Source organism: Martes martes (assembly GCF_963455335.1).
Source record: "Martes martes genome assembly, chromosome: 16".
Lineage (NCBI taxonomy): Eukaryota > Metazoa > Chordata > Mammalia > Carnivora > Mustelidae > Martes > Martes martes.
The window spans coordinates 60,821,351-60,843,172 of NC_137904.1; the positions used below are offsets into that span (position 1 = coordinate 60,821,351).

Genomic DNA, 21,822 nt, shown 5'->3' on the forward strand with positions numbered 1-21,822 from the left:
AGACTGTGAACCAATAAAGAGCTTCACCATTTGCTTCAGGATACTCATGAAAAATAAGATCTTCTAACAAAAGGTGGTTCATCTTGGCAAACGACCCTCTCAGGAGGATAGTTTGCTCACCGGGGCAAATGGCTTGTTTATCAGACAACTGTTCCCTTATCGAGACTAGAATTTTCGAGACCTTCTGCTGGTTGTGTCCACCAGGCCTTAACAACTACATCACAAAATGGCCTGGTCCTTCTGAGGTCTCAGCTTTGAGAGGCCTGCCTTGAACACTTAAGCCAAGACCCTTACACCCTGAAATGTACCCCTGACCTCCCCCAGCTGATGGACCATGAGTGTCTCTGGGCTGACTCTGGTCCAGTGGAGCTCTCCCCTGCTGTCGTTGCTTTAATCACCTTGGCCTTGGTTTGGTTCATCAACCCGTTATTCTGATGGTCCTTTGGGGAAGCTGGCCATTGATATTGGTGATGGAGGCACCATACCAGCCTTGGACTGAGTTCACAGGTGGGGGGCATACGCTTCTATGTTGTCATGACACTTTTTTACTTTGGGGGTTCTGGTCACCGACCGCCAACCCTGATCCCCTCACTTCTCTGCTCTCTCTTTCACACCATACTCGTCGTTATGCCTCACACAGGATCTGCCATACAGTAAGAGCTCCACGTACGTGTGCTAACAAGATGGGGACTGGTTCTTTTCATTGAACTCTGTAGTATGTCCCTCAGTAGACTTTCTTACGGGTTTCAGACACTTGCACAGCAAGACTGATTTAAAAACAAACATACCATAATTTATACATCTGAACAAGGGTTGTTTCCTTCAAATAAGATTCCTTGGGAGTCTGTTCTTGTGGGATTGATACCACTATTTCTTGAGACATCTTCAAATACCTCTTTTGCAATTATGTCTTGATTTGCCAGCCTCAGGGGTGACAGGCCATCTTTTTTGTGTGTGAAAAACGTTTTGTTATTGGTGATTACAAACATATACAGATGTGGACACAATCACACAATGATCAATACCAACTTAGGACCAGTCTTATTTCATCTAAGCCTGTACTCCCTCTTCTCCCCACCTGGCTTATTTTGAAGGTAATCCTGGACAATACATCATTTTGCTCCAAAATATTTCAGCGTGTCCCTAAAAGACAGGGCTTCTTTGAAAAATGTTAGCCATAATACCGTATCCCGCCTTAAAAATTAGTAACTTTTTAGTATCACTGTATGTTCAAAGTGTTTAAGCTCTCTGGTTTCATAACACTTCGTGAAAATCAGGATGGAAATCAAGTTCATATACTGCAATTGGTTGATGTCTCATGTCTGTTTTTTTCTTGAAAAGTTTTAACTGAAGTGTACTATATACAGACAAAAGTGTAGGAGTCCTAAGGGTACAGCTCCGTGATCTCCCAGTCCCTTGTAGGCCCGTCCCCCTTTCCTTCCTTTGGAATTTATCTGGTGAAGAATATGTGTGTCTTGCAGGGTTGACGCTCAGGCAATTGTTTTCCCCATGGTATCATTTGGCCTGTTCCTCTGTCCTCTGTGTCCTGTAAATTGGTGGTTACACCTACAGGCTTATCAGATCCGGTCAGTTTTCACCAAGGCCATTTCCTAGGAGCTGCTGTTTACTCCCAGCAGGAGGCTCGTCATTCCCGGGATGTCTCTTTTTGAAAGCATCTTTCGAAGGTGGATGTGATTTTTACAAACAGGCGAAAGCCAGTCGGAGCTGAGCGCCGTGGGCAGTGTGGGCGCTCCAGCTGGAAAATGATGGTTTGCGAAGAAGGAGGCGTGATCGAGTTATCAGCGATGTCCTCGATGTCCTCGTTCGGCTGCTCAGCTGGCCCTGAAGGAAATCCCGCAGCCGCTCCGGAAATGGGCTGTGCGTCCCACGTGCGGCCGCCCAGGGTGACTCAAGCGGAGGGCGCAGCAGGGACACCGCCGGGGAACTCGCGCGTGGGCGGCAGAGCCGGCCTGGCTACGCGGGCGGACGAGCGCGGTGGCCCTCCCCGGTCCTTCGCCCCTCAGGGGCCGCGTCTCCGCGTGCATCACACTCGAGCTTCGGAGCCGCGGCTGGAACTGCGCTGTCCCGCCGGAACGCAGCCCTCCTGGCCGCACGTCAGCTCCACCGCGGGGTCCGGACGTGTGGCCAAGACGACGCTCGGCTCCACCCAGCCCCTCCCGAGCCCCGGCACTCGCCCCAGCCGCCTTACTCGGCGAGAATGTGGTCAGGGCACTGCCGCGGGAGGCCTGCCGCTCCGGAGCAGTGCACAAAAAATGAGGGGCCCCGGCCCTCCGGCGCCGGCCAGACCTGGGGGCAGGGCCCTGGCCCCGGCCCCAGGGAGCCGCAAAACCAGAAGGCCGGGCGGGGATCCGGGCCCGCGGCCTCCTTTGGCATCTCGCTCCGCCCCTCGCCCTCGCCCCGCCCCGTGACGCAAGCAGGGCGGAGCCAGCGGCCTCTAGTGAGACCCGCCGGTGCGTCAGGGCCGACGCCAGCTCCGAGCTCCTCCCACGCCCGCCGGCCCCCGAGATGGCGCCTGCGCAGCGCGGCTCGGCCCGGGTGGTGCCCCCTCCCCCTCCCCTAGCAACGGTCGTCGGGCCCGCCTCCGTCCGTCGGCTGCGCTCGCGCATGCGCGCTCCTTCCGGCCGCCCGGCCCCGCCCTCCCCGTCACCCGTAACAACCACTCGAGCCTCGCCGCGCCCCTCCCGCTCCCGCCCCCCCCGCCCCGGTCCACTCCCCGGAACCGGCGGCGGAGCTGCGGCCGCCGGCAGTGGAACGGCGACGGCACCACGGAGCCGCCGGCATGAGCGCCCCCCGCCGCCCCGCGTCCCGGGCCCGGCCTTTCTGACAAGAGGTAGGCGCGCGTCTCCGCGGCGGGCTCCGAGCGCGCCCCCGGCCCGGCCCCTCCCAGCGCCGCGAGGCTCTTCGCGGCCCCTTTGCTTCCTCGGTCCGGGCGGGAGCGGGCCCCACCGCCCCCGCTGCCCCGGTAGCCCCCACCCTCGCGCCCGCCTTCGCACTCCGGGAGCCCTCCCTGGGGGAAGCAGACTTTGGGGTCCACGCCCGCCCTCGGCTCCCCACCCTCGGGCTGGCGGGGGCTGGGGGCCCGCGGGAGCCGCGGCGCTGGACCCTCCGGACCGGCCCGAGGGCCCGGCCGCCCCTCCGCCTGCGTACGGCGGACTCCCTGGTTCCGGCCATTGGCTAATTTTTAAGCACCGATTGTCATGCAATAGAGGCTGCTCTGGTCCGGGATGCCACTGGCCGTGGTAACTCCGGAGTCCCACGTAGGACGGTTCTCTGGACCTGAGCATCCGAAGCGGGGCGCCGGCGGGAGTTGAGAAGCTCGTGAATTAGCAGGTTCCCCGGCGTAGTCACTCTGGGTTCTTCCGGGCGGTGGAATCCTGAATGGGTGTTAGTGTCTCCGCCGAGCATTCTGCTTTTCGAGTCTCCCCCAACCCCCGCATCCCTTTTTATACCCTGTAACCAGCCTCCCCGTCTCTGGGAGATGCTCTAAAGTTAATTTTCCCCGTTTCAGAATTGTGCACCAGCCTGGTCAGGTTTGCAGAACGGAATAGAACGTGGTCCCGGCGCATCGGGACCTGCCAGTCCCAGACCCAGTATTAGTGCCGGGCGGGGTGAGGCGCGGGACTCCGGAGCTTGGCTCTGAACGTTGTGATTTCAGAGTTGGACGTTCTTCGAGATTATCTCACCCGAAACCTCATTTTACAGAGGTGAAACCGAGTCCGAAGGACGTCAAATGACTGCTTTGAGGTCACCGGGAGTAGTTCTGTAGCAGCTTTCAGACTGCCAGTGTTGTCCAAGATAACCTGTTCTTGCCGGGAGAGATACGCTGAACAAACACACCAGAGAGTTCCAGACCTGGTGAAATGGAATGATAGAGATAAGAATCTTCTGAAATAAAATATATCTCCTTTTTTTTTTTATTACAGCTAGACTTTGGGCACCTTGAGGATCCGTTTTGTAAGTTAGAATATTCTCTGACCGTATTCAGCATGAAGTGACATCCTTAATGATTATTCTCAGCAGGACAGGTAGGCTCTTAGGGTTTATTTTTCTTCCTCACTTTTTTTTTTTTTAAGATGATTTTATTTATTTATTTGACAGGGAGGAGAGATCACAAGTAGGCAGAGTGGCAGGCAGAGAGAGAGGGGGGAAGCAGGCTCCCCGCTGAGCAGAGAGCCCGATGCGGGGCTCGATCCAGGGACCCTGGGATCACGACCTGAGCTGAAGGCAGAGGCTTAACCCACTGAGCCACCCAAGGTGCCCCTTCTTCGTCACTTTTAAATGGGAAAGTAAAGTCACACAGAGAACTCCAAAAAACGTGTGTTTTTCAGAAAAATACTTGTAGACTGGCACCAGAGTGGGAATAGGTTATCTTGTAGGAGGAGTCCTTTCTCTGGGAAGTAGGCAGCATCTAGTGATTATTGACAGTCATCAACATCGGCCTGAGGCTGGAGGTCCGCTCAGCCAGAGTGCTTGGTGTTGCTGTCCCTTTGAAGACAGGTCTCTGAAATTGTAGTCTACGCAGTTAGAAAACAGGGATTGACAAGTTTACTTTGAAGCTAGCTTTTGAGGAGTATTCCATAATTTGAGATACTGTAGGATTTTTTCCCCATTTTTATTTTTGTGTGTCACCAGGCTTAATATCTTGAAGTGCCATCACTTTTATTTAGCTTCTTGTAGAAGTTGTGGCAGGGAAAATGATTCAGGAACTAATTATTGGAGCATAACGTTTCAGTGCTGGAAAGAACTGGGATCCCGCACCCAGGCCAGCCCCTGGAGAGGCTCCAGCAGGGCCGGAGCAGAGCTGTTTCCCTCATGACACTTGGACTTCCTTCACCCTTTCTTACTGTCTTGTCACCTTCTCCTTCCTTGTACAGTCCAAGTGTCCTCTTCGGGATTTTGTGTGTAGGGAATTATGTGACCTATTGAGGTCCCTTTCTACAGTTAGACTGTGATATGATGAGTAAATGCAGACGTAATTTTTTCCAGACTTAATCATGGCTTTTTTAGTCATATATGTTTGTGTTTTGCAGGTGTGAGAGGATTGCTATTGTGTTACAATCATGGTGCAGAAATACCAGTCACCGGTGAGGGTGTATAAACACCCCTTTGAATTAATTATGGCTGTAAGTACTTGACATTTTAATTTAGTCTTTGGCTTTTTTTTTTAAGTATTCAAATGGGATGATCTGTAAACAGGTGTTAATTTTATAATTTGTTTCCATTGCTCTGCTGTTACTTACTCTGTTTTTATGCTTAAGATCCGGATCTAGAGTTCTTGAAATGTTTTTAAACCGTTAATCTCTAAAAATGAAAACCTGCGTGTTTTGTTTTTTTTTAAAATCCACCTCTGGTTAATATGTGAATTTGAGTTAATTCTCTCTGAAAACACAGAAGTGGGTTTCTGACTAAATACTTCTTCTTCTGGATTTTGCTCTTTTTGTTTGTTCGTTGAAGTAGAAAAGGGATGTGGAGATTGGCTTTTCTTCCCTCTGCTGCTCGTTCGGAAGCATGTTCTGGTTGTCGAAATTCAGTTATATAACAATGAGCACTATGGGATGGAGTTTAATTTGATGATTCTAACGACTGCTGAATGAGTTTTTCCCCCTGAAGTCAAATTCGTGTGGCATAGCAGAACTCCACCAACGGATTAACTCAAGTCTTAATTTTTTTTGTTACTCATCTGAAGAGTTTGGCTGAAAATAAGCATTTCATTAGATGCAAAACAAATCTTTTTCAATCACTTTTAGACTATTCTTGGGTATTCTTTCTTTTCTGTGTTACTGTTAAGGTGTAATACAGCCTAAGTACAGGAAATGCTTTGGTCATGAACATAACGATGGAGATGCCCAACTGGACCAAGATCAAGATCCAGAACATACCAGCCCAGCGAGGAGTCCCACTTGCCCCCTCCCTCCCACCTCAGAGTTAGCTGCTGCTCTGACTCGGAACGCCATTGATGAGGGTTGGCTGTTTCTGTTCTATATTTAACTAGAAACTCAGGTGTTTTTGCATCTGGCTGCTTCTGGGCAGCCTCGTTGGTGAGATCTATCCAGAGCAATATAGTTTTGAAAAATAACCCCCAAAACGCAAGCCCTGTCAAGGAAGCAGTTTAGATTTAAGGAATCTTTAAAAACTGAGACGTAATTTACATACAGTGAAATGGTCGCATTAGGTGAACAGTTTGATCAGTTGTTTTTTTTTTTAATATTTTATTTATTTGACAGACAGAAATCACAACTAGGCAGAGAGGCAGGCAGAGAGAGAGGAGGAAGCAGGCTCCCTGCAGAGCAGAGAGCCCTACGTGGGGCTCGATCCCAGGACACTGGGATCGTGACCTGAGCCGATGGCAGAGGCTTTAACCCACTGAGCCACCCAGGCGCCCCAGTTTGATTAGTTTTGATGGAAGAGTGACCCACGCCTCTGTCAGGACACAGAACCTTTCCACCCATTACCTCAGAAAGTTCCCTTGTGCCTCTTCTCGGTCTGTGTGAGGTTTTGAGGGGTTTTCTTTTGGCATGGGGGTGGTGTTTTTAGTTCTGCATTTCCTTTTTTTTTTCTTCTTGAAGATTTCATTTTTATGTAATCTCTACACCCTGTGCGAGGCTCGAACTCACAACCCCGAGATCTAGAGTCCTGGGTTTGACTGGTGGAGCCAGCCAGGCGCCTCCGTGTTTCCCTTAAATACTAGGACTGTTCAGTATTTTCTGTGAATGGTTTATCAGAAAGGCTTGTTTCCTGTTTGCATGTTGTGCGTGCTGCTTTGGCTTTTGGTCATATGCAGCAAAGACCCACTCCAGAGAGCCTGAGAAGGGGTATTGTTCGTGGGAACACATGTGGTGCGATGGGGTGATGGGAATCGCACAGAAATGCAGGAATGCGAACTGGCTGGGCTGAGCTCCAAGAACCCGGCCTTGGAAGGTGGTTCCCGGCAGCTCTGGGAGCCTCGGCTGCACTTGTCCCTGGAACTTCACCCCGCGGGACTCGGCCTTGCTCCATAGTGGGGAGCCTCTCTCCCCCTTCTCCTGCCAGTCTGCTGCTTTGCCCACTCCTGGTTTTCCCTCCCCTGTGGCTTCAGCTCTTGTGCCCTTTTAGCTCTTCAGAGCCCCTCCAGCCCTAGCTCGGCCTGGTCACAAGTTCTCGATCACTGCATTCTTTCAGTTTCTAAGTGACCGAGTCTTGTCATGTTTCCCAGTTCAGATTCTAGAGAGACTTGATCTGGGCATCCTCCCCCTCCCCCCCGCCCCCCAGAGTGAGGCTGTAGGTTATTGGCCAGCCTGTGGGTTATTGGCCCCCGGGTGGTGGCAGAGGCTGGTGGAGTTGGGGGAGAGGTGTGGGGAGCAGTGGGGCCCAGTGGAGCCCTGGGAGGCTGTGAACTGCTCCAGGGGCTGGGCCGGGCCAGGTCCGCAGGGGGCACAGGAGGCAGGAGTGGTGCATTCTGTTTTGTGAAACTTTTGGTAGATCTTAAAAGCTCAGTGCAACCCTGATTGTGGGAGGCAAAGGTTTTTTTTGGTCTCTTCTGCAGACACTAGATCCATAACGAGGAGTTTTGACTGCCTAATGATCAACTTCCTTATTTTCCTTGCTTGACTATTTTCAAAATGGTAACGTTTGTCCTGCCCATTTTATGCGTGGATTTATAGGAGAATTTGAAATTGAAGTTCTGATCCATCCCCCTAGGCTTTTAAAATTAACTCATTTTTAAATTGCTTTTGTTTTGAGGCAAGTAGTCGTTTTCTTTTGGGTTGTGGAAAATATTTTATAATCTGCAAATGAAATATATTCTCTTTCCAGAATTAGACAGGACCTAGAATGTTTTAAGTCCTTAGTGATTATTGTATGGTGTCATCGGCCACTTTTCGGACTGGAATTGTATGTCATAAAATTCTCTTTATTTACCTTGCTTTATTATTATTTTTTTCATTGAGGAGAAACAGTAGTATAATAGATTTAGTCTGGAAATATTCTGTGCAGTTCTTCAGGGTGAAGAGAGACATGGTTGAAGCAGGAACAAAACTCTAGCTTCAAGGGAATTTTTTTTTTTTTAAGATTTTATTTTTAAGTAAGCTCCACACCCAGTGTGGGGATCGAACCTTCAACCCAGAGACCCAAGAGTCCCATGCCCTACCGACTGAGCCTGCCAGACGCCCCTCCAAGGGAAAGGGGTTTGAGAGAGTGCCGCAGCGAGGGCTGGGTAGTGGTAGGAGTGCTGGGCAGGTGGTCGGCCTGGGGAATCGATTTGAGCCTCCAAGTCTTGCTTCAGGGGGGCCCCTGGGGGGAGGAGACTGTTAGGGAAAATGCCAGTCAGTTGACACATGGCCTTGTCTGTCAACTGGGAGAGTGACTGAGTTCAGTATTGCCAGAAAATGGCTTGGGTGGAAATTGCCTAGTGTAACTAGGGATAGGTGGGCCTCCTATTTGTTAATTGCATTTGATTGATTTAATGAAAATTTACCTTTTGGGATCAGTGTACCCGTAGCATGAAGAAATCACGTTGATATGTTTTCACTAACTCCTTTGAATTAGGTGGCAAACAAGCAAGATGGAGGGGAGTTCCCCCCCCCCCCGCCCCCGGGCCCTTAGGGCATTTTAAGGGCTTGCTTTTGTGAGAAGCAGCAAGTTAATGCTTCAGTGAGTGGAGAAATGGCCTGAGATCAGCCCCTGTCTCACCTTGGAGGGTGAGGAGCCCGAGGCGCACGTAGGGCAGAGATCTGCTCCCGAGTCCGTCGTTCGGCAGCCTGCAGGGGCTGCCGAAGGTTCGCCTTCCCCAGCCTGCCTCTGGCTTGTCCAGTCTCTGCCTGGGCTGCTGGGAGGCCTAGTAAAACCTTGAAGGACAATTAAGATTTGGGGTCTCACCCAGGCAGAGCGAGGGGATCCCACAGACCAGAAGCTTGGCGTGGCAGGGAGGACTCTGATGCGCTTGCAGGAGAGTTTCATGTTGACATTTCTGGGGGAAAACACAGTTTTGAAACGAAACATTTTCAAGCACAGCTTTCCCCCTCTGATGCCGCGGGCCTCTTACTGCCACCCAGGGAGGGGTGAAGGAGCCGGGTGCGGGTGGAAGATGGTGTGGGAGGGTGGCTGGGAGAGGGCCCCGTACCTCTGGGTTGCTGGCAAAAGGTCTGCCCTCTGTCCTTCGCGGCCCAGGGAGCTTGGCACCAGTGCGCACAAGTGGGGTGAGGACTGGCCCCTTATCCCTTCCGGCCCCAGACCCCAGGACAGCTATCGTTTTGACCTGGTGGAGCCCATGATGGGAGAGGCCCTGTCGCCCCCCCATGCCAGCACCGTGTGGCCCGGGGCTCCGCTCTCAGGAGCACCAGCCGCCTTCCAGGCTCCCCTGCCCCTGCCATCTGTGGCCCAGCAGATACAGCCTCTGATTGTGTCCTCGGGTCCCGCGTGTCTGTCCCTTTGTCTCCTGCTTGTTCCATCTTGGATGCCTTCAGGTCACCCGTGTTCTCTTGCCAGACGCTGTGTCCGCTTGGTCACCCGTTTGAGTGACCTCTTACTGTCTGTCTCACCTGCTGTAAGCTCCCGTGCTCTTCCTCGAGGCCCTTCCTGTCCTCCTTTCTCCGTTTAACCTTACTTCACAAACGTGCATTTTTAAATACGTCCTGTGCTGTTCTGGGCGCCGCACGGTGTTTTTCCGAAGGCCCGTGCACCCTTTTGACAGTTCCTCCTCCCCTTCCCCGCTTGCTTCTCCCCATTCCGTTTGTGTGAGTCCCGGTCCTGCTGACCTTGCCCGCTTCCCCCGGCCTTGGAGGGGCGGCCCGGGCCTCTCTCCTGTTCTTCCCATGTCTCGTCATCAGGCTCGTCAGGGTCAGCTGCGTCCCCTGCTCCCCGGGGTTTCTGCTCCGGGTTCCGCGCAGCTCTTTCATACGTTCCTCGGGGGCGGGGACTTTGCAGAGTTTTTCTCGTTTCCTCAAGCGTTGGCGCTGAGCACGTCGTAGGCCCCAGGTGGCACCTGGTCAGCGGACGTCTGTGTGCAGAAGCTTTGGGCGGTGGATCTGCTGGAAACTCGGATCGCACATGTAACTCTGTGGCCTGTTTTCAGACGAGAGACTCTATGTTTTCTCCGTGGAAGAGAAGTAACGCGCTGTGATTTTCAGTTAGTCAGCGCTGCCCTTAGGAGCAGAGCCCTTTTGCGATGAATTTGACTTTTTTTTTTTTTTTTACATCTTCATAAAGTATACAGAGTTCATAAAGTTGACCGGCAGCTCACCGGTAGTTCGAGCAATGCACTTTTGTAGGTTGAACAAACAGAGAAGCCGTTTGCCGGTGAGCAGTCGCCACTGAGCGTCCCACCCCTGCTACGTTTGCTTGTGCTCTTCTCTCTCGTATTTCTGTTTGTTTCATTCTTTGTGTTTTTAGCCCCTTTTCCCTTTCCCCAGGTGTCTCCTGGCTTCCCGCTGAGACTAGATGATGAGGGCAGGCGGGAGAGATTTGCTGTGAGTTGGGTGCACATCGAGTTCCTGCCACAGGCCTGCTGGGGGCCCAGTGACTGGGCCCGTTACCTGGTGTCGGCTGTGGTGCGGAGGAATTAGCCCGCAGACAGAGTAGGGACGACAGGGCCTAGCGATTCCCACACCCTCCCCTCTTCCCTACCTCCAAATACGAGGTGAATTGAATCAGTAAGTAAATGACTTCTCTGAATCTGTGTATTTCTTTCATTTTTAAGATTTCTTTTAGATGAAACAGGAATTCATACTTATATTTAGGCTTTATTCTGTCCATCAAGTTTCCTGTATCAAAACAGCAGGGGACGCCTGGGGACCCCAGGCAGACTTGTATGGGGGGCTGCAGTGAGAAGAGCCCCACGTTGAGTTGAACCGAGGCTGGTCTTTTTGGGGTGAGAGCGAGGTGTGCAGAAATCCGAGAAATACAGCGCCTCCTGGGGAGGCGGCCCGGCACACGAGCCACCCCACTTCCATTGTTGCTCAGGTTGGCTGGGGTGGGGGGGCCAAGTCCGCTGGAACCCGGCCTTGCTTTGTCCTTGCTCACTCTTCCTGGCAGCCCCCCACCTCCTGAAGCCCCGTGCATCCTCCCGAAGAAATTTCGAGCCTCCTGTCCCACTTTCACCGTTTCTCCCTCTGACCTGAGTCGCACGCATGTGGGGCTTTGAGCAGCATTTTAGATTTAAGTGTTGTCGTCCCTTCTCTCGTTGTTGTTGTGCTTCTTTTTTTTTAATATTTTATTTTACTTATTTGACAGACAGAGATCACAAGTAGGCAGAGAGGCAGGCAGAAAGAGAGGGGGAAGCAGGCTCCCCGCGGAGCAGAGAGCCCGATGCGGGGCTCCATCCCAAGACCCTGGGATCATGACCTGAGCCGAAGGCAGAGGCTTAATCCACTGAGCCACCCGGGCACCACTCATTGTTCTTCTTGAAGCACATCTTCTTCCTCTCATCCTAGAGTTCATCCCTGGGCCTTTCAGCATCCCTGACTCTGGTTTCCCAGTTTCTCATGGTGATACTGAAACACGTCCTCTCGTTGATCGAGGCGGGGTTTTATCTTCAGGCAGCCTGATGGGCAGTGATTTGTTTTTACTCAGAGGTGAATAATCAGTGTCATGTATTTTGGGTAGCTGACTTTCAGCAATTTATTCAAGTCCAGGAATGGAGGGAAATGATCCAGTTTCTTTGATGGCGTATTAAGGTCAGTTTTCAGTGGGGGGATATTGTAGTCTTCTCATTTATAGGCTGTTTGAGTGCCGTAGTGTGACTCCTGTTGCATTTAATACAAGCTGGGGTGTAATTAGTCAGGCTCACTTAGTTTTGGAAATGGACAATTATAGTACACTTTCATTACATGCTACTTTGTATAGAACTAGGCATTTTCCCTTCTCTTACACCCACTTGCCAACACATTATGCATTCCAGATTATTTTTAATGTGGTAGGGTGAAGATAGTTGTGGTTCGGTACGAAATATCCAAAGGAGAAATAAAGCAGGATCTGACTCAGCTCCTTGCCTCTTTGATTTACCTGTTTTTGTGAAAACACAAAATACCAGACAAAACCCCCGAAACCTTGTATTATGGACATTTTCAAGCATATGTGAGTAGAGAGGATGAAGTGTCCAGTTAGTGCGACAGGCCCATGACCCCGTGCCAGCAGGAGCAGCGCTTTGCCCCTACTACTGTGTCATCTGTTCCCCCCCTCCCACCACCCTTTTCTTTGCCTGGTGTATTTCAGGTAGATTTCAGACATCTTACCAACTCATCCCTAACTCCTGAAGCATGTATCTCTAACCGATAAGGACCTTTTTCTTTTGTAAACACGATTACCATGTCCTCATCATATAAACGAAAACACTGTGTTCAGACTTATCTTGACTGTCTAGGACAATGTCTTTTCGGAAATTGTTTGGATCCCACTCCAGATCAGCCATGGCTCTTGGTTTTTGTGTCTTCATTCTCCACGCTTCTCCCACATTCTCCCTTCCCTTTGTTTCCTTTCAGGCCCTCACTTTGTTAGAGAAACTGGGTCATCGTCCAGTCCCGTCCCCCTGACCTTTGGCTGACTTAATTGTTCACAGTAGCGGATAGAGCAGGTGGAGCCTCGAATCAGGTCAGCGACTCGTAGCATCTCTGGCTGAAACGCTCGATGACGGCGGTCGCCCTGACTGATTTAGTGGCGAAAACCTGCTGCTCCTCTTTGGCCCCAGTGACCCTCTTCAAGAATGTGGACTTGCAAATAAGATGCAAAATATTCTTTCCCATTAAACTGGGTCTATCCATAGTTACTTTTTAACCTACTTCATTGGTTCTAATTTTTCACACAGAAAGCACTTGAAAGGAGTTCATCTCCTGGCAGGTCTGACTGAGAGTGGAGGGTGCTGGTGGAGGCCTGGCTGGGGACCAGTGAGGTCGGCGCGGAGGGGGCGTGGTCTGAGGGGTCTGGCTAACGGTGCTGCTTCCATGGGAGCCCCGGCTAGGGATATCAGGCTGGCTGGAGAAGTGACCACAGAGAAGTTCACTGAAGAGAGGCCGTGGCTTGCCTCGTGTCATAACTGAGTCTTCGTTCTTGATTTTAACCTGTGTAAGAGGGAAACAGTCTTGTGTATTTTTCAGGGAGTGACTTACACGTTGAAACCGAGAGCATATGCCGCATTCAGATTCTTTTGCTGGGTCCAATCTGATGTTAGGTGAATAGCCTTTTTTTTTTTTTTTAAGTGAAAAGTTTATGTATATGTCATTATCACTCTCTATAAGGTAAATGCTTTATGTGTCTTGATGCGTGCTGGATCCCTTTTCCATTCAGAAATCTTGTCATCTGTTGCACAGCCCGCCTGCATGTTTCCACACCGGTGTGTCCAGAGCGCACTTGGAGTTGCTGATAAGCATGTGGTGTGTCAGTGTCTTGGATATTTTTTTTTTAAGATTTTATTTATTTATTTGACAGAGATAGAGATCACAAGTAGGCAGAGAGGCCGGCAGAGAGAGAGGGGGAAGCAGGTTCCCTGCTGAGCAGAGAGCCCGATGTGGGGCTCAATCCCAGGACCCTGAGATCATGACCTGAGCCAAAGGCAGAGGCTTAACCCACTGAGCCACCCAGGCGCCCCAGTATCTTGGATATTTGATTAGAGGCTGCATGTGGGACTCTCCAGCCTGCACCTCTGACCGATCTCGCCTCTCTCTCCCGACTTCCATGCGTTTCTGGGGGCAGACAGACGACTCCTCTCATGATACTTGTTTTGCTATTTGGGGACCACCGGTTGTATATTTCGTATTTTCTGGGCCTCATAAACATCATGGTGTTTTAATTGGTAGTTAATGCTGTCTTAGAACCATCCAGTTCTCTCTCACCGGACATCTCTTCCTGGGCAGCCTCAGTTAAACCCATGGCTTCAGCTGTTACTTTATAAACAGAAGCTCTCAAAGTTTATCTTCAGCCTCGACTCCCACTCAGGAGCTTCCAGATTCCCAGCCAGCTGCCTGCTAGGACATCTCCATTTGACTATATACAAATTTAGTGTCTCTGAAACAGAATCCACTCCCTCCTCCTGCCTGTGCAAAGAACACAGCCTGACAGAAAACAAATACACAAAAAAACAAACCAAAAAAACCCCAGTAAAATGCCACTCGGAAGTTCTGCCTTTTCCTGTGATCTGCTTCTGACGAGTGCCACGCCACGTGGCCTGCTCTGCCCTCAGACCAGAAACCTCGGCGTCCCTGGCTGCCTTCCCGGCTCACCCTTCAGGCTCAGTGATGACCAGACCCTCCCCGGTTCAGAATGTCTCCTGAACCGTTTGTCTGTCTTTTTCTCCCTCCCTCCCACCTTTTGTTTTTTTTTAAGTTTTATTTATTTAAGTCATCTTTACACGCCAGGTGGGGCTTGAACTCACGACCCCGAGGTCAGGAGTCACGTGCATGCTTCTCTGACCCAGCCAGCCAGCCAGCCAGCCACCCCACCTGAACTGTTTCTGAATCTGCCCGTCTCCAGTCACGTTGGCTCCTCTCCGATGACAGTTCCTGGCGTCCTCGGGGCCTCTGGACTCGCACTCCTGACCCCATCTCACCCACCTACTCTTTGTCCGGGCTGCCGCCAGGGCCTCTCATTGTAAACCTGAACACGTTCCGTGTTGGAGTTCTTAAGTGTCTGCCCCGAACCTTTGAAGTGAAGCTCCAGCTGGTACCCAACTTGGTGCCCGGGGCCCTTCCCCCTCCTCCTGCCTCTCTCCCCAGCCTCACCGCCCCGCAGGAGCCCCCCACGGCTGCCGCACGGCCAGCTCTGTCGGCCCAGTTGGAGTTCGGTCAGCGTGCTGCCGTTTCCCGCGGCCTCTGGGTCTTTCCGCGAACTGCCCGGGGGTGTCCCCCCTCCCTCTCTCCCACCTGGTGGGCTCTAGCTGGTGGGACTCACGTCTCCCAGGTGGGATTCCCTGTCTCTGCTCTCATGGGCTGCTGTCACCTCACTGGTCTCTCCACCTGCAGCTTGTAACGTGCGCGTGGAGTAAGTTCTCCGAGGCCGACTCGTCTGAAGAATCAGTCAGTCTTGGGACCTGCGCGTGTGCTCCTGCGATCCTTCTGCTTCTGGTAGCAAACATTTTGACAGAAGGTCACATTGGATCATATTCTTTTGGTTGGACGTATTTACTACATATACTCGAATTGTGTTTTGAAGGAATCTGACTCAGATCATGTTTTGTGGATAAAACGGCGTCCATATTCAATGAAGTTTACAGTCGCTATAGTTGACTAAAAAATGTGTCCTGGCTTATGTATCATGTGGTGTTTTGAGTGGCTTTTCTCCCATAGTGACGAATACCAAATATAAAAGAATTTCATTTCTCTGGTTCTCCTATAGAACGTAAAATTCATTTAAAAATTATTGACTCTGGGGCGCCTGGGTGGCTCTGGGTTAAGCCTCTGCCTTCAGCTCAGGTCATGATCTCAGGGTCCTGGGATCGAGCCCCGCATCGGGCTCTGCTCAGCGGGGAGCCTGCTTCCTCCTCTCTCTCTGCCTCACTCTCTGCCTACTTATGACCTCTCTCTGTGTCAAATAAATAAATTAAATCCTTAAAAAAAGAAAAAAAAATTGTTGACTCTGGTAATACGGTAGTCTAGTATTTGTGTGTGTGTGTGTGTGTGTGTGTGTGTGTTTTGAGATATCTTCAGGTTTAAATCTGAAAGGTTGATTATTATATGACTCTTTTTCCTTAAGGAATAAGTTATTCTGTAATATTAGGTAGTCCTAGTCATAAATGTGTGTGTTTCTCTTCTTTTTCGTAGTTTAATCCGTGTGTATGTCTTAAAAACCAAGTCCAGCCTAAAAGCTGTAAGGTACAGATTTTTCTTTTTTAGTTTTTTTTTTTTTTAAGATTTTATTTATTTATTTGACAGAGATCACAGGTAGGCAGAGAGGCAGGCAGAGAGAGAGAGGGGAAAGCAGGCTCCCTGCTGAGCAGAGAGCTCATTGCGGGGCTCGATCCCAGGACCCTGAGACCATGACCTGAGCTGAAGGCAGAGGGTTAACCACTGGGCCACCCAGGCACCCTGTAAGGTACAGATTTTAAGAAGCAAATTCATTTACGTCTTTAAGAAGTCGTTGGTTGTATTGCAGGATTTATGCTATTAATATTTAGAATTCTTCCCCAAACACCTGTTGTCTTCATTTTACTTTTAACACAAAGTTGGTGTAGAATGCAAATTCTGGCATTTCTAAGTTCTGATTCTCTGCCGAATCAGGATCTTCTGAGAGTCGGCTCAGCGGCGTGGCCGGTTCTGATACCATCTCAGGTTTGAGAATCGTGGGTGTAGCTCTGCTTAATTAGAATTTGTAGCAAATGGAATAGGAGGAAGGGAAGTTGGTTTCAGTTATAACTTTTACATTTTTGGAAAGGACTAGAGCCTGCGACAGGCTGTCTCATAGAGACCCTTGTTACATTCTGTTTTCTTCTGAAGGATTCGGCGTGCCAAGAGAGAGACTGTTGGTTTGCTTTTTGTGCTTCTCCAGGCCGCCGTTCTTGAGTTTGTTCTGTGATCCCAAAGTTACAGCATGCGTTTCTTTGCACTCGTCTTAATTTAATTATTTGTGTGACTTTCCTAATTTTCAGATGGAGGAGGTTTGTACTGTATTTGATTGTGGTAAATAGACAGTTATATAAAATCTGCCATGTTAACCATTTCTGAGTGTGCGGTTCAGCTAAGTGTGTGCACAGCGTTATGCAGCCGTCACGGCCATTCATCGGCGGGACTTTTTCACCTTTCCCCACAGAAACTTTGTGTCCATTACACACCAGCTCCCCATCCCCCACCCCCTGGCAGACACCCTGCCTCTCTTTTTACTTTCTGTTTCTGAATAGAACTATGACTGTTCCTTATGTGAGTGGAATCCTACATTTGCCCTTTTGTGATTTGCTTTTTACCCAACATCATTTCTTCATGGGTCATCCATGTTGTAGCAGGTGTCAGAATTTCCTTTTTAAGGCTGAATAGTCTATTTTATGTATATACCACATTTTGTTTCTCTGTTCATCTGTCAGTGGACACTTGGGTTGCTTCTACTTTTCGGCTGTTGTGTTTACTGTGCACTTTTAAGGTCTAGTTTTTGACTGTAATGTCAAGAAAAAAATGTGGCTCTCTCTAGGTTTCTTTGTCCTTTGTATTTTTTTTTAAAGATTTTATTTATTTATTTGACACAGAGAGAGAGATCACAAGTAGGCAGAGAGGCAGGCGGAGAGAGAGGAGGAAGCAGGCTCCCTGCTGAGCAGAGAGCCCGATGCGGGGCTCGATCCCAGGACCTGGGATCATGACCTGAGCCGAAGGCAGAGGCCTTAACCCACTGAGCCACACAGGCGCCCCTGTCCTTTGTATTAATAGATTCTAGATCCAAAAGACAACTTCCTTGAAGAATTCTACCCCTGAATTTGGTCCCGTCTATTCAAAGTATATCTGTAATTTACATCTTGTGGCTGCCGTTGCTGTTGGGTTCTGAAGAAAGACCAGCACCTAACAGCAGGGGTAGAGCCCCCAAAGTACAGTGGTGGCTCCCACTGTAGGGGGCGAGAAGCGGCAGAGAGAACAGGGAAGTGGGCGCTGGAAGGCCTCGGCAGTGCGACTTGCACATCAGGCCTCCAATAAATAGCGCGCGACAGATATGTTCCCGTCGGGCTGATACAGCTCCTGCTTCCGGCCTCCTGATGATGGAGTTTTTATTCTGGTTCATGAAGCCGGATAATATTTCCGCAGCTCATTACATTCTTTTATGTGGGCAAACACATGGCATCTTTCAAAGCTGACAGCTGCGATTCCCTGGAACACCAGATGCTTTTCTGAAGTCCATGGGTTTATTTTTTACACTCTGGAAAGTCAAACAGTACTCTGCCAAATCCAGCTTGATTTGAGGAGGAATATGCAAAATTGCTATTTTTGTTGCCACCTATAGACTCTTTTTGCCATTGATGAGATGGAACAGTTTATGGATTAGGAATGGTTCTGGTAAGTTGTGGTGTGTTGCGGAGGCCATTGGATCTTGCGTGGCTCAGTCATGTGATTGCATATGAAACCTGAGAGAAGAGAAACCTTTCGTAGCACTCCAGACACTCTTACTTGCCTGGGGCTTTAGTAATTGTGGCCTGTGAAACATTCGACCTTCAAGATTTATTGACGGAAGTATCTTAAGTATAAAGATCTACTTAAAAGATGTGTCTACCCCGGTTTTTTTCTAACCACAGTTGACCCTTGAACACAGGGGTTAGGGGCATGGGCCCTCCCCTCCCCCCAGTGCAGTTAAAAATCTGCTTATAACTTTTTTTTTAAGATTTTATTTATATATTTGACACACACACAGAGCACAAGTAGGCAGAGCAGCGGGCGGAGGGAGAGAGAGAAGCAGTCTCCTAGCTGAGCAGGGAGCCTGACATGAGGCTCAATCCCAGGACCCTAAGATCATGACCTGAGCTAAAGGCAGCTGTTTAACCGCTTGAGCCACCCAGGTGCCCCAGAAATCTGCATATAACTTTTTTTTAAAGATTTTATTTATTTATTTATTTGACAGAGAGAGACGCAATGAGAGAGGGAACACAAACAGGGGGAGAGGGAGAAGCAGGCTTCCTGCCGAGCAAGGAGCCTGAGGCGGGGCTCGATCCTAGGACACTGGGATCATGACCTGAGCCAAAGGCAGACGCTCAGTGACTGAGCCACCCAGGCGCCCCTGCATATAGCTTTTGCTGGTCCGGAAGCTTAACCAGTAATAGACCGCTGTTGACTGGAGCCTTACTGGTCACATAAGCAGTTGACTAATGCAGATTTTGTGTCTGTCATATACCATATTCCTACAATCAAATGAGGTAAAGAAAAAATGTTAAGAAAGTCATAAAAAATACATTTACCATACTGTACCTTATTTATTGAAAAAAATCTGTGTATTTGTGGGCCTGCACGGTTCAAATTTGTGTTCAAGGGTCCATTGTCGTGTCCTTTAATTCTCTAACAGGGATTGGCTAATGTTGTGCTTTTTATTTTGATGGTCAAAAAAAAGTATGAGATCACCTGGATGCCTGATATAGCTAAGTGCTATTGGACAGAATGTGGTTTCCTGCTAGGGTTATTTGGGGGTGCCCAATAATACTGTTCTGTTTTGTTTTTTTTTTTTAAGATTTTATTTATTTATTTGACAGACAGAGATCACAAGTAGGCGGAGAGGGAGACAGAGAGAGGAGGAAGCAGGCTCCCTGCTGAGCAGAGAGCCTGATGCAGGGCTGAGTCCCAGGACCCTGGGATCATGACCTGAGCTGAAGGCAGAGGCTCAACCCACTGAGTCACCCAGGTGCCCCCAGTAATACTGTTGTTTTTTTTTTAAGATTTTATTTATTCACTTGATAGAGATCACGAGTAGGCATAGAGGCAGGCAGAGAGAGAGAGGAGGAAGCAGGCTCCCCACCGAGTGAAGAGCCCAATGCGGGGCTCGATCCCAGGACCCTGAGATCATGACCTGAGCCGAAGGCAGAGGCCTAACTCACTGAGCCACCCAGGTGCCCCCAGTAATACTGTTTTAATGGTTGAAAGTAAATGCGAAAAGAATTGAGGTGGAATTAATATGTAGAAGATGTGTTTGAGCCAAGTGTAGGCTAAGGTGCCTCGCAGACAGGGAGCTATACAAATAAAGATTTAGCTGAAGAAAGAAGTGGGCATGGTGGGTCGACGTGCAGCCCCTCCCGGTGGGCCCGCAGGTCTGAACGCACCGTGCCGGGCTGTCAGTTTGTGTCTGCGCTGAAGGAGACGTGGGCTCCAACAAATTGTCGCCCTTCCTAGTAAACGCATGTCGTGGGCTTTATAATTGTATGAGCTTTTACCTAGTTTGTGCATATTTAAGTAACATAATAATAAAAATAACTGGTCAACACCAGAGGTCCAAAAACCTTTTCTATCTCAAAAGGCTTGGTACGCACTTACCTGGAGTTCGATTTTGCTGCACTTGCGTGAATCCGTGGCAGCTGGGTCCTTAAGTTGGGTTTGTTCAAAACCCAGCCTGAGGCTGAAGACAACCAGAGGCGGGGTGGGGGTTCACCTGATGGCTTGTTGGCTCCGACTGTTTGACATAGCAGTGTGCGGCCCTTCTGTGCGGTGAACTGAGCCCGTAGTGGTGGTTTGTTTGTTTGACTGTCCTTTAGTTTGATCGGCGTGGCGGCGTGGCCGAGAATGCAAAAGAGGAATGCTCGCGACCTCGGCTTCTGGGTCTGACTTAGAGCCGTGGAAATTTACATCGTGTACACACTGTGACAATGTCACCTTACTGTGGAAAGGTGTGTGGGGGGGTCCTTTTATGTTCATGATTCTTGAAGTAATGTTTCTTTTTCATGAAAGGAATTTTTTATTATTTTGTAAATGGTCCTCAAAAACAACTGTATCATATTTTTAACTTTAGAAGTTTAAAACTTTTGGGGCATCTGACGGGCTCAGTTGGAAGGGCATATGATTCTTGATCTCGGGGTTGTAAGTTTAAGCCCCATGCTGCGTACAGAGATTACTTAAAAATAAAATCTTAAAAAATAATGTCTACACTGTGTTAATTCCACAGATCTAAGTTAGACCAGAAGAAATGGAGGATGCTGCCCGCATCTCATTTACTGCTTATACTTACTTTGTGGGTAGGGCCCCCACCAGCTTTCTTTGAATATAATTGATATTTAACATTGTATTAGTTTCAGGTGAACAACAGTGCTTTGATATATGTACATATTTGTGAAATGATCATTATAATAAGTTAATTTAATATCCATCACCTCACATAGTTACACATTTTTTTCTTGTGATAACATTTTAAGATGAACTCTTAGTAGCTTTCAAATATGCAGTACAGTATTTTTTTTTTTAATTTGTTTATTTGACACAGAGAGAGAGATCACAAGTAGGCAGAGCAGCAGGCAGAGACAGAGGGGAAGCAGGCTCCCTGCTGAGCAGAGAGCCTGATGTGGGGCTGGATCCCAGGACCATGAGATCATGACCTGAGCTGAATGCAGAGGCTTTAACCCACTGAGCCACCCAGGCGCCCCAGCAGTACAGTATTATTAATTATAATCGCTGTGCTGTGCATTACATCCTCAGGAATTACCAATTTTTTTTCTTTTTAAAGAGCTATTTATTTATCTATTTATTTTAGACAGAGAGACCAGGCGCTGGTGAGCAGGGGTGGTGGGGTCGGTAGAGAGAAAAAGAGAGAAAATCCCCAAGCAGACTCCCCACTGAACACGGAGCCCAACTCAGGGCTTGATCTCATGGACCTGAGAGCCTGACCTGGACGCTTAACCGACCGACTGACTGAGCCACCTGAGTGCATGCCCCCCTCTTTTTAAATAAGCTCTATGTCCACCGTGGGACTTTAACTCCTGGCCCTGAGGTCAGCAGTCGCACACACCACCAACTGACTGACTTACAACTGGAAGGGTGCATTTTTTGGAGTAGGTGTTCTCTGATTCCATTGAACAAAGGAGAAAACTGAGGTTGAATTTGTTCCTCCAGTAGTAGTCTTTGACCTGGCTGCCTCGCCCAATGACTGTGGGGCCACTCGCCAGCATGTAGGGGTGGCCCGGCTGCCGCTGGCTCACCTCCAGACCAACCTGGATCCCACCAGCCAGCCGCCCACACCCCACCTTTGCCTCTCCTGATTCTCAACGGGGCTGGGGCTGGCGTATGGCCTTTGCTTTAAAATTCCGCTTCCTTTCTCCTCTGGGTTCCCCCTTTGATCTGTGTCTGACCCAGTTCCCTGCTGGGCAGGAAAACTTCTCTCCCCAGTGCCCTATCTTCCCAGCTTTTCTCTTTAACAGAAGCCTCTTGCTCGTGGGTGGGCACCGCTGGCGTTCAAATCAAG

At 49.5% G+C, this 21,822-nt stretch overlaps 1 protein-coding gene across 2 annotated transcripts in view; it reads left to right on the forward strand.

Annotated features, from left to right (window-relative positions):
• Nucleotides 1-2,659: 2,659 nt before the first annotated feature.
• SEC14L1 (SEC14 like lipid binding 1) overlaps nucleotides 2,660-21,822 on the forward strand; it is a 54,988-nt gene continuing 35,825 nt past the window's right edge. For both annotated transcript variants that reach the window (XM_080826887.1, XM_080826886.1), the window contains exons 1-3: nucleotides 2,660-2,851; nucleotides 3,945-4,046; nucleotides 5,052-5,144. In XM_080826887.1, coding sequence (XP_080683013.1) covers nucleotides 5,082-5,144 — 63 coding nt within the window. In that variant the 5' untranslated portion in view covers nucleotides 2,660-2,851; nucleotides 3,945-4,046; nucleotides 5,052-5,081. The remainder of the gene's footprint in view (nucleotides 2,852-3,944; nucleotides 4,047-5,051; nucleotides 5,145-21,822) is intronic.